Source organism: Microtus ochrogaster, chromosome 21 (assembly GCF_000317375.1).
Source record: "Microtus ochrogaster isolate Prairie Vole_2 chromosome 21, MicOch1.0, whole genome shotgun sequence".
In the NCBI taxonomy this organism is placed as follows: Eukaryota; Metazoa; Chordata; class Mammalia; order Rodentia; family Cricetidae; genus Microtus; species Microtus ochrogaster.
In genome coordinates, this window is record NC_022022.1 from 39,522,877 (window position 1) to 39,535,294 (window position 12,418).

Here is a 12,418-nt window from a genome sequence, read left to right on the forward strand (position 1 = left end):
TTACAGATGGTTGTGAGCCACCATGTGGTTGCCGGGAATTGAACTCAGGACCTTTGGAAGAGCAGGCAATGCTCTTAACCACTGAGCCATCTCTACAGCCGCCTCACCAGTGTTTTTTGATAATACTTTTCATGTTGCTGTTTATATTGTTTTCAGAATGTCAAGTCGACTGCCATAGCGTTTGCATTTTCAAAGCGTTCCCAGCGCTTACTCCACTGCGGAGACCCATCAGGGCTGTTTCTGGTCTATTCCCACAGGTGTCCTTAAGGACTATCTAAGAGAACTCCCTTCTCCCCTGATAACGAAGCAGCTGTACGAGGCTGTGTTAGACGCGATGGTGAAAAGCCCTCTGAAAATGCCACCAAATGGCTGTGAGTCCGAGTCCAGTGACTCCAAGTTCACCGTCGGCCTGCTGAATTGCTTGCCGGATGTTGAGAAGGTGAGTGTACGTGATCGACGTCTTTCCCGGAAGCTCGCAGGAGCCCATGCTGAAGCGCGATCACCACCCAGTCTCCTACGTCTCTGACATTCGTGCACTCGGGTTTAGGCTCTGCCTTTACCACTTCTTGAATGTGTCCAGAAATCAGTTTTGTGTTCTCTGTGTGTGACTTTAGCCCAAGCACACATGTGCCTATGTGCCTTCTAAGTTCTGCTTTGAAGGTTTATTTTATTAGCCAGGCAGTGGTAATGCACACTTTTAATCCTAGCACTTGAGAGGCAGAGGCAGGAGAATCTCTGTGAGTTCAAGTCCAGCTTGGTCTGCAAAATGTGTTCTAGGACAGCCAGAGGTACAAAAAGAAAAAGAAAAAATGAAAAAGAAAGTGAAGGAAATTTCTAGCAAATCAAAACTAGGGAACGGTTTGTCTGTCTTTTTGTCTATCTATCACCCATCTGTCTATCTAAAAGGTTTATGTGTATATAAAGTGTCACTGTGTATGTATGTGCACCATGTGCTTGCATTGTGCCTAAAGAGACCAGAAGAGGGTGCCGGGTCCCCTGGGAGCTGGTGTTCCAGGCCACTGGGAGCTGTTTGATGTAAGTGCTAGGAACTGAACTCTGGTCCTCTGCCAAAGCAGCAAGCATTCTTAACCACTCAGTCATCTCTCTAGTCCCTGAATAGCAGTTTTAAATTCACATTCATTGATTTAATATAATATAAAAAGAAATTACACCTCATTTCTTGGAATGTTGATAAAATATACTATTTTTTAAAAAAATCACTCTTTTCCTTAGGTGTTTAAAATTTAGATAGTCTTTGAGTCAACTTCCTTTATTAACTTAAGAATTTAAAACATTATTTTCTTTGGAAATATATACCCATATATATGTATATATTTGATTTTTTTTTTGAGTAGGGTTTCTCTGTGTACCCTGGTTGTCCTAGAACTCTCTCTGTAGACCAGGCTGGACTCAAACTGCCTCTGCCTCCCAAGTGCTGAGATTAGAAGGCGTGCACTACCATGCCTAATTCAGAAAATATATTAAAAAAAAAATTCTAACCATTATTTTTCCATTTTTATAATTTTGTGTGTTTATAAAATATTTATTGGTTAAAAAGCGTGGTGGGGAGACGAGACGCCTGGTGGCCTTTTTTAGTAGATCAATCACTGCAGTCCTGGCCCGTTTCTAAGTTCAGGCTCCCTGGTGTGGCCATCCAGTCCTCTAGTGCAGCCCCATGGTCACTTCAAGGACGAAGGAGCGAGTTCATGGGAAATGTATTTTCCGAAGGGGGCCCGTTGGAATTCAGAATATGTTGCTAGTCTTTTACGTGGCCGTCTAACCACTCAGTGGATTAAGTTATGTTTGAACATATTTATCAGGCAACCCTAAAGATGTTGCTAGATCACCTGAAGTTGGTGGCTTCGTACCACGAAGTGAATAAGATGACCTGCCAGAATCTGGCTGTGTGCTTTGGACCGGTGCTTCTCAATCAGAGGCAAGAGACTTCGCCCCACAACAACAGAGTCTTCACGGATTCTGAAGAACTCGCCAGCGCTTTGGATTTTAAAAAACACATTGAAGTTCTTCATTACCTGCTCCAGCTCTGGCCAGGTAAAGGGGTCTCTGGACGTCTCTTTAGCAGCCACGGGATGTACGGGTTAGCTGATGATTAAAATGCCTGGATGTAATTGGAGGGAAAAGTCTAGGTTTTTTGCTTTTTTTTCAATACTGAAGAATTGACACTTGCTACTTATATTTTGCGTTTGCTCGTAACGTTGTAGACATTTGAGCCATTGTACACATTTTGGGTGTAGTAAGACCTGAATGGGGTGCTAATTGAACCACCTACAGTGAATGCTCTGACCTTGGCAAGCTAAGTTTCTAGACTTCGTGTGGCAGTTAAGTACAAGGATGTCCTTAATGTGCAGCACAGTTTTGAGCACATTATACTCAATTATTAATTTATTTTCTCACATTTATTTAATTTGTTCTAAAGCAAAATTCATTTTTCTTTTAAGTTTATTCTTTTTGTAGTCTTAAGATTTATTTTATTTTTGTTTATATGATGCGTGCCTGTGTATATCAGAGTCTGAGAAGGCCAGAAGAAAGGTTCCCTGAGGCAGAAGTTAAACAGACACTTGTGAGCTGCCAGATGTGCATCCTCTGGACGAACAGCAGATGCTCTTAACCACCAAGTCGTCTCTCCAGCCCATGTCTAGTCTTTCCGACAGAATTATTGTACACATGGTTGTTTTTAAATTACCTCAGCTCCTGCTGGCAATTATCTTTGATATTTTGGTCTTAAAAAATTTGATTTTCATGGTACTGAGATGAATCAGTGGTTCGAGCACTAGTCACTTTTCCAGGGGACCCAGGGTCAACTCCCAGCCCCCACAGGGTAGCTTACAACCGTCTGTAACTCCGGTACCAAGAAATCTGATAGCCTCTTTCTCACCTCTGTGGGCATGAGTGATTTGCATAGTGCATATTACATACATGCAGAAAAAAGCTACATAGATAATATAAAAATTCTTAAAATTTGGTTTTTACGTTTTCTTTATTTTGTGCGTGAATGTGTGGGGCTGTGAATGTGCACCTGAGCTCTGAGGACAACTTTTCTCCTTCTTCCTTGCGGGACTGCAGGTCCTCACCCTCGTGCAGTCAGTGCTTACTCACGAAGCTGTCTCCCAGCACCCCCCCCCCTCTGTGCCACACACACGTCTATGTGTATGTAAAATTGGAATAGATTTATTATTGACTACCTTTTATTTTTCTAGGATTTATTTTATTGTGTATGTGTGTTTTGCTTGCATATCTGTCTATGTATTTCCTGTTTAAATTTCCGTGGAGGCCAGAAGATGTCAGAGCCCCTGGAAATGGAGTTACTGACAGTTGGTAGCAGTCATGTGGGTGCTGGGGACTGAACCCATTTCCACAGCAGAAAGACCCAGTGCTCTTAACCTCTGAGCCATCTCTCCATCCCATTGACTGTATTGTAATGATAACTTAAACAGCTGTCTTGTGTTCAACATTGTATTCCAGAGACTTTCGTTGCTGGTTGTAATCATAACCTTTTTCTATAGCCTGCTATTTTCCTTGAAAGTACCTAGACAAAAGACGGAACCTGGCAGAGGATAAGGGGAAACAATAGTTTCCCCCTCTAAATTGCCTGTTCCGGCTCTTGGCAAAGGTGGACAGCGTGTCAGTAAGGTGCAGTTACTGCGTCTTTGACAACCGAGGTGTGGCGTAGAGAGCCCCGGGACTGTCCCACGCATTCCGTGGAAGGTGTACAGTCAACTACTCTTCTGGGGTTCCCCTCCACCATCAAAGAGTTTCCTTCAGCCTCTTCTGTTGTCTGTCTGTCTGTCTGTCTGTCTGTCTGTCTGTCTGTCTGTCTATCTATCTATCTATCTATCTATCTATCTATCTGTAGTTTTGCTACACATTTTGCTTTCTCTGTTGATCTTACCCTCGCCCCCTCATTTGGGGCAAGAGGTAATTTACTTTGAGATTTCTGTTGGTAAAGTCCTGTCTGCAAAATGAGAAGCCTGTTATGTTAGCCCCTGAAGGTAACGCTACCCTGCCCTCTGCACACCCTGCCCATCTCTCTCTGCCAGCAGCTCCGCAGCTGGGTGAGCAAGGGTCCTGGCGCAGTAGAAACATTTATACTTTTAGGGGACAGTCTTCTTTTTATATGCTTTGTGTTTGGGGCTTTTAAAAAAAGCAACGGGCTTGCGATTGGAAAGAATCCTGGATGCTATTGTGAGTCCACCCTTATTTTCAGAGTAGGGACATAGATTTAAAGTTGTTGCTGTTCCACGTTCCTCGTGATGAATACATTTGGGGCGGGTTTCCTGCTCCTTACTAGGTTCTCGAATTTGTAAGGTCATTGGTGATATTTTCCTGCCCCGTGGTCTGAGTTCCTCGCACTAGTGGTCACCTAATATAGTTCTATTAAATAAAGGTGTTGTTTTCTAAATGAAAACAATATAGGAAATTAGAATCTACAGGTATAAAATATAAGGAAAATGCTTTGAAGTGTTTCCAACACCCTTATTTGGCAGCATTTTCTTCATTCTGTTGAAAACAGGCAGTCGGTAGCAGCATAGGGAAGGCAGACCTTCAGGGTTAAGGTTAGCCATTTTCCTTACAAATTTGTAGGACAACGTCCCAATATCAATAGTCTAAGAAGACATCCACATTGATGTTTCAGAAATTGAATTCTTAGAATAATGTAAAGTAAAGATTTCATTGGTTTCTTGAGTGATCTCCAAAGAAACTAAAGGTAGAGTTTCAGTAGAGTCCTGACTGAGCAGGAGAAACGTGGGCTTTTCTCCAGATTGCCAGTGTGCTGTTGACTGCTTGTCAGAAACTTCAGGCCCAAGAGTGAGGACAGGAATAGCACAGAGGGTACAGGAAGAAAGTGAGGAAACAGCGAATAATAAGATCAGGCGCCTCTTGTGTCCTCCTCTGGTACCGGGCACAAATCTGTACATTCATCCACAAAATAGATCTTTAAAAATGTAATAAATAGAAATGTTAAAAACATTCAGTGTACAGTTGCTAAAATAAAAGTTGAAATATGTAAAAGATCTCTGTAAAACATTGGGAATATTTTTATTTTAAGTGGAAGACTCAGATGTGTGTACCGTTCTTAAGTTGTTTTCTTTTGCAAACAAACCTTCATTCTGTGTTGCAAAACTGATGTTATCACTGGCTCATGTCCCCTTATCCTAGAGAGGGAGCTCTAAGGGAGAGGCAGAAGAGAATAAACAAGCAGAAAGAGATAATGTGGCTGTTCTTAAATAGCCATGTCTTAGCGTTTTACACAGTCTGCTTTCTATGCAGAAGAACCTTAGACAAATAAACGTTGTTCTCAGTAAGCAATGTAAGTCTTGTTTTGTGTGAAGTCACGTGTGTGTGTGTGTCATCGGCTGTATGACCAGTACAACACAGGATGGTAGAATGAAGCTTATCTCAGAAGAAGATAGTCTAAATCCAAAGAATGCTATTTGAGGCTGTGAAATCTCTAACCAGAATTGGAAAATAAAATACCTGTGCTGTTTCCAGGCAGAAAAAAATGAAGACTATTAGTAGCTAATGCTGTGTAATCACTCAGGTAACAATGACCAAGTCTAATATTCATGCATTTTATCAAAGGGAAATTTGGGCTGCTTGGTATTGATGACACACTGCTAACTGCAAAAAAGCCCACTAAGGTCAGAGCTAGAGCGATCACTGTAGAAGCCTTTGCCTCAGCTAGATGTTTGTAGAGAAGGAACCTCTTGTTCCGTGCCCTTTACGCACCATGGCTTGTCCGCTTTTTGCTGTAGTCTTTAAGAGGAGCTTAAATTCTAGCTTAGAATGACAGCTAGACAATTAACGTGCACAGAAAGTTGATCAGCGTTGCGAGTTTTATTGGGGAATGTTTTTATTTAGCATGAAGTAGTACCACTGAACGTTCCACTAGTCTCTATGCCTAATCTTGATTGCATCTGGTGGTAGAGAAATCACTGTAGGATGCTTTCAGTAGAACGCATGTCTCAAGTGCATGTTTGTAGTTGATCATTAAATGGCCTCTTTGTGTGCTCTGTCTGTCCCAGGCCGGTGGCCGTTACTAAAGTACACGTATTCATTTCTAGTGCAACGTTTAACTGTGAAAGAACCCACCGACAGTTTGTGCCTGGAGCAGTCATCTCTGCATTATCTGAGGCGAAAGAAAGAGCGGCCGTGTGTATTGAATTTGAGCAGCGCGGACTCACCGGGGGTGCTGAGGACACGGCAGGCCAGATTGGATAGCCCACTCAGCAATCGTTATGCGGGGGACTGGAGCAGCTGTGGGGAAAACTATGTTCTAAATACGAAAGAAAATCTCAAGGATTTGGATTATGATGACGTTCCCCTAGAAGATGGAGAAAATGCAGATTACAGCAAAGTGGATGGAGCAGAGGTGACGCTTGAGCAGCGAATCCCCATGTCTAAATCGTGCACGTTTCAGACGTACTTGACAATGGAGACCATTGAGTCTACCGTGCATCAGAAAGCCAACCTCAGAGATCTGCAAGAAAGTATCGATACCTTGATTGGCAATCTGGAACGTGAGCTCAACAAAAACAAGCTGAATATGAGTGTTTGAGATGGACGGACGGGCTGTTTTGTTTGGGATGTCATTAGGTGTGAGGTCCATCCTCTCGTCTTCCTGTCTTGTTCCTCATGGTGTCTCTCTTGTTTTGTTTTTAAGTGTTGAAACTGCAAGTTAATTCCTAATATGTTCCTGTGATTCACTTATAATCACTATTCATTAATACAGTTATTTTAGTTATGAACTGCTTAGAGTAAAGGTAACTTTGCGACATTTTAATAAACCTTGCAGGTTGGATGGAGGAAACTTGGAGGTGTTTATAAGGGTCAGGGACATTATTACCCCTGCGCAGCCTCAGTGCATTGTGAACTGCTCTTCTGTAGGTGGAGACAGATGTCCCCCGCAGAGGACACTGCAGCTGGCCCAGCTGATGTGCAGTCAGAGTCCTTGTGCAATGTCATTTGGTCACATTTCATTTGCAATACGAATGCTGCTACAAGAAAACTTTTTATAAATGTAAAATTATACAGATATTAATGTATTTTGTATTAACATTCAGTAATTATTTAAGCTTATAAAATTAAATATTTTTATGATTCTGAAGATATGTATATATTTATATAAGTGCATTGTATATATAGGTTTTACCTGAGGGAAGGGGTTGACTGTAGAATTCCATGTATTTTGAAAACTATGTGTCATGAGGCCAAATTTATTAGCTTAAAAAAATGTGTTCTTCAGGGAAAGATTGTTTAAGTTAAAAGCTAAGTTACGGAAGAACCACTTGAATAGAAGCACAGCAGAGACGTGTGAGTGGTAATGGCAGCCCCCACTCTGCTGCATGCATCCCAAGAAAAGTCATGCTTCCAGCTGAGCCCTTCAGCCACTGACCGGGCCAAGTGACCTGCACTCGTGACTTAAGGAAACTTCACCTGTTCTGTGCCTTTCTGTCTTCTGCGAGGCTTTAAGTATTTGTTTGTAGCGGTACGCTTAAAACCCTGACTTCATAATTGCCCTTGTTTCTAAAGAAGTCATCTTGCCAGGATGCTACATGGTACAGGTTTTTTTTTTTTTTTTATTAACTTATTTTGGCTAAGTACATCTATGGGTAGTTGTTACAGAAATCACAGTGGTGTTTGAAAAATGTAAATTTAGAAGGCTTTTAAAAATTAGATTGCAAATGTAAAAACTTTTATGCTTACAGAATGTGTAGTTTTAAAAGTGTGTGCAACTCGAGTTGCCAAGTTTAAAGTGTGACAGCTATGCCAAAACTGGTTTCTTAGTGTTTTTCTAAATATGAAAGTCTTTAATGTAACAGCCATTCTTATGTAGCACACATAACATCCAGGTATTTAATTTGAAAGCCGCAAGTATAAAGAAAATAACTATTTTTGTATGAGACTTTCATTTTTTTAAAGCTTGTAACAAATCCCAGAGACTGTAACAGGTATATGTCATGAGTAAACAGTGTTTTAAATGTTTTGTAAGGACGGTGTCTCTGTTCTCTTCCCTTTCTATCATGCACACTATAGAAATTAAGGAAGTGGCTCCAGTTAAAATATTGTAAGAGTGCCAGGCTGTTATAGCTGATTTTAAGGATTACTTTTACATAGTTTTTTTTTAAATTTTTATTTTATGTGCATTGGTGTTTTGCCATGGGTGTCGGGTCCCCTGACACCGGAGTTGCAGACAGTTGTGAGCTGCCATGTGGGTGCTGGGGATTGAACCCAGGTCCTGTGGTAGTGCAGTCAGTGCTCTTAACCCCTGAGCCGTCTTTCCAGTCCTATTATGTTCTTATTTCTCTGTGTAACCCTTGCTGGACTGGAACTGTCTGTGGAGCCAGGCTGGCCTCTGCCTCTGCAGTGCTGGGACTAAAGGCGTGCGCCATCACCGCCTGGCTCACCTTTGTATTCTTAAGTGAGCTATCCATAAATATATATGATATTGATGTCCAAAATTGGAATTTTCTGGAGTCTAAAATACTTCAAGGCCTGTTCTTACTTTATTTTTAATGAGAATAGTTCTTGATCAGTCTCTGTGGCTTGATTACTTGATTATGTTAGACATTTTTTTGTCTAATCACTGTCAGAACCAAAGCCTTTTTTATTGCCCCGCTGCTTCCAGAATCACCACATGTATGTGCCTTTACATAAACATTTTTTTTTTAAATTACACTTTATATTTGTGTGTGTGTGTGTGTGGTGTGCTTGGGGCGGGGAGACTGACACCTCCCATGGCATGTGTATGGAAGCCATAGGGGTCAAACTCAGGCATCAGGCACCATGCATGGTGTAAGCATCTTACCCACTGAACCTTCCCCGTCCGGAGCAAGTCCTCGCTGATTCGCGTTCAGACCCACATTCATCAGCTTCTGGATCCGCCCAATCATGGTAATCTCTAGGTGCTTTCTGAGAACCTGGGGGTCCTGCCTCTGCTTGAGGATGAGCAGGGCACGTCAGAAATGAGCTTGGAATCTCTCCGGTTGTCATCAGGCCGTCCTTTCACCCCCATTCTTTATTTTGATTGGGCTTGCAGTCTCCTGTTGAAACTAGGTTAGAACATTGAAGGCATTTCACATTAGTTAATAGTCTTTCCAGTTGTGCTGTAAGCTAAGACGGAAATATTCAGACGAGAAGCAGCAATAGAGGCAGTGTATGTGTGTGTGTGTGTGTAACTTTATAACCATACAGAGAGAATTATGGATATATTTTGAAGTAAGAGCCAAAAGAATCTGCCTATAGGCTTTGTAAGTATACCTCAAGCAGTAGAAGCGAGTTGCCATTAAAAAAAAAAAAGCAAATCAAATGACCAGGCACACACCTTTAATCTCAGCACTCAGGAGACAGAAACAGGTGAATCTTTGTGAGTTGGTAGCCAGTGTGTTCTCCAAAGCAAGTTCCAGTACAGCCAGGTTACATAGACCTTGTCTAAAAGCAAACAACCCCAAAGTGATTTCCTGTTAAAGTGGTCCTTAGATCGTATGGTTTTAGTAGTGGCTGCTGTCAAAACGCTCGGTGAAGTCCTGTGAGCAAGCGAGACGTGCTCCCCGTGTTTGGTGCTGATGCTCAGCCACACAGACTTCACTGTGCTCTCTGAGGATTGCTGCATCTCATGCAATAGCTGTTCATGAAGGACGGCAGAGTGTGTAGTCTTATGCTGGGGACCCTAAAGAAAATGAATTTGGAATTTCTGATCACAAAGTAATTTTATATTTATTTATTTATTTACTTATTTTGGTTTTTTGAGAAAGGGTTTCTCTTTGTAACAGCCCTGGCTGTCCTGGAACTCTCTTTATAGACTAGGCTGGCCTCTAACTCCCAGAGAGATCCACCTGCCTCTTCCTCCCAAGTGCTGGGATTAAAGGTGTGCACCACCACTGCCCAGCATGTAGTTTTAGAATTTAAAATCATTATTTTCAGGTACTTTGAAATGATAAAATTGAATTGCCCTTAAGACTTAATTCCCCCAAAGGCTGGAGGATCACTGTAAATTCAAGGCCAGCCAGGACTATTTATTTAGTAAAACCCTGTCTCAAAAATCCCCACAAAACTAAACTGGGCTCCTATTCATCTGAGTGTAGGAGAAATGATCTTTGTTCCTCATTTCCTGACCAGTTTGCAAAAATCATTTGGTTCACAGTTGATGAGCAGAGTGTTGCTGGAAGTAGGGATTCTTAGTTACATTCTGACTTAGCCAAAAATTAACTGGCTAACTCAGGCAGAAAAGGAATTTTAAAACCACGAGTCAGAAGCAAGGTTCTCCTAAGGTGTTGACAGACTCTTACATCTTGTTCTTGTTGGTTCAAAGGTTGCATACTTACGGTGTGTGATTTTTTTTAAAGTTATGCTTCAGTATATTAAGGTATATTAAAGACAATCGGCGGGCCAAGAAAGCTTGAAAGGAGGCAGAAACAGGCTAGTCCTGACGGCGCTGCTGTGGTCACCACTGCTCTGCAGCCTTTCTGTTGTGGATTTCCTGACAGAAACACCAGTTTCGTTCCCTGTCTCCAGGAGTTAGGAATTAGCTGTGTCCTTCCCCTAGACCAGTGGTTCTCGACCCTCTTACGTCTGTCATCATTTAGTTCAGTTCCTCACGTGGTGACCCCCCCACCATAAAATTATTTCTTTGCTACCTAATAACTGTAATTTTGCTGCTGTTGAACTGTAATGTAAATATCTGATATTCAGGATACCTGATACGCGACCCCTGTGAAAGGGTTGTTCGACCCCCGAAGGGTCTGCAGCTCACAGGGTGAGAACCACTGTGACCTAAAGCATATGGGAATAGATTTTCCAACTGCATGGGAAGCAGGCAAAGCTGGCAGATGTGCCCAGCACTCTGCTGTTCTTGATCTTACCCTGCCATTCCCCTGTTAGTCTTTTCCACCTACCCCCCATCCACCCCTGAAGACCTGCGTGTGATAGGTACCCACCTGAGCGTCTACTTTGTTTCTTCCATTCCGTACGTGCTGCCACTGATCCTCCCTCTGTCCAGTCTCTGCTCTCTGGGGACTAAAGTGACCTGGAGAGACTGAGTGCATCACTTCCTGGGTGGTGTTGTTCCTTGGACTCTACCCACCCTGGGACATCACTTGTCCCAGGGTCTCTCTCTCTTCACTTACCTCTCTGCTTGGGAATCTCTGTGTCCACCTCTTCCTTGAGTAGTTAGTTTCTTTTCATCATCCCTGCCTCTGATGAAATGTCATTTCAAGGAGGCTATGTATTAGTTACTTTTCTATGTGATAAGGACCATGACCAAGGCAACTTAAAGAAAGAAGGGTGTGTTTGGACTTACCACTCCAGAGGACTAAGAGCCCTTATGATAAGAAAGTGCCAGACATGGCGGGTGGAATTGAAAGGTGAAGGCTTAGGTCTTGGACCATCTCTGCAGGTGGTAGCAAGCAAAGTGGGAATGGCGCATGGCATTTAAACCCCAGGGCCCTCCCCCAGTGACATTAAGCAAAGCCACACCCCCTAAACTTCCCAAACTGCACCATCAACTGGGGACCAAGTGTTCAAAGTCTGAGCTTGTGGGGAACATTGTCATTCAAACCATTGCAGGCTGGAGATGGCTCAGCAGGCAAGGGTGCTTGCTGCCAAGCCCAAGGACCTGAATTGGACAACCAGAGTCCACGTGGTGGAAGGAGAGAATGGCTTCCATAAGTGCACAGTGTTACACATGTAGGCATGTACACATGCACGATAAATAAGTTTATAAAAACATAAGCTGTATCACACCTACTGGCACTGGCTTATTTCCATCAGAGTGTTTATCTGGAGTTGCCTTGTTATCTGCCTTTCATATGTAAACAGTGTTCCCATGGCAACAAGAATCTTGTAATGTCTAGTTCATTGTCATATGCCTAGAGGGGCAATAGCTTAGAAGAGAATCAGCTATTTATTAAAAGATGATTGACTTCAAAAGATACTTTTAGAATGTTTTTTTTTTTAAATTGAGGAATGATAAAAACTGAGGGCTATAAAATGACTTAAAATGTGATTAAAAAAATATTTGCTCCTTGGGGCTGTAAGGATGGCACAGTAGTTAAGAGCATTTGTTGCCGTTGGACCTGGCTCTGAGTTGGCTGTAACTCTAGCATCAGGGAACCTCTTGCCCTCTTTTGGCCTCCATGGACATTAGCACACATGTGACATAAGAACACACCTACACAGAAAATACTCCTTGATGAGAAATTATGCATCTGTCTTTAAGATGGATTTGGGGAATTAGTCACAAAAGTGAGTTGTTAAATTCTGGGTATCGTTGTTGCAGGGTGAGGATGATTAGATTTTGGGTATCGTTGTTGCAGAGTGAGGATGATTAGATTTTGGGTATTGTTGCAGAGTGAGGATGATTAGATTTTGGGTATTGTTGCAGAGTGAGGATGATTAGATT

The 12,418-nt window shown here is 42.3% G+C and overlaps 1 protein-coding gene across 1 annotated transcript in view; it reads left to right on the top strand.

Annotated features, from left to right (window-relative positions):
* Syde2 (synapse defective Rho GTPase homolog 2) overlaps positions 1 to 7,022 on the top strand; it is a 54,638-nt gene extending 47,616 nt beyond the window's left edge. The window contains exons 5-7 of the mRNA XM_005357400.3: positions 258 to 439; positions 1,821 to 2,052; positions 6,084 to 7,022. Of these exons, the coding sequence (XP_005357457.1) occupies positions 258 to 439; positions 1,821 to 2,052; positions 6,084 to 6,577 (908 nt within the window). The 3' untranslated portion in view covers positions 6,578 to 7,022. The remainder of the gene's footprint in view (positions 1 to 257; positions 440 to 1,820; positions 2,053 to 6,083) is intronic.
* The last annotated feature ends 5,396 nt before the right edge of the window (positions 7,023 to 12,418 follow it).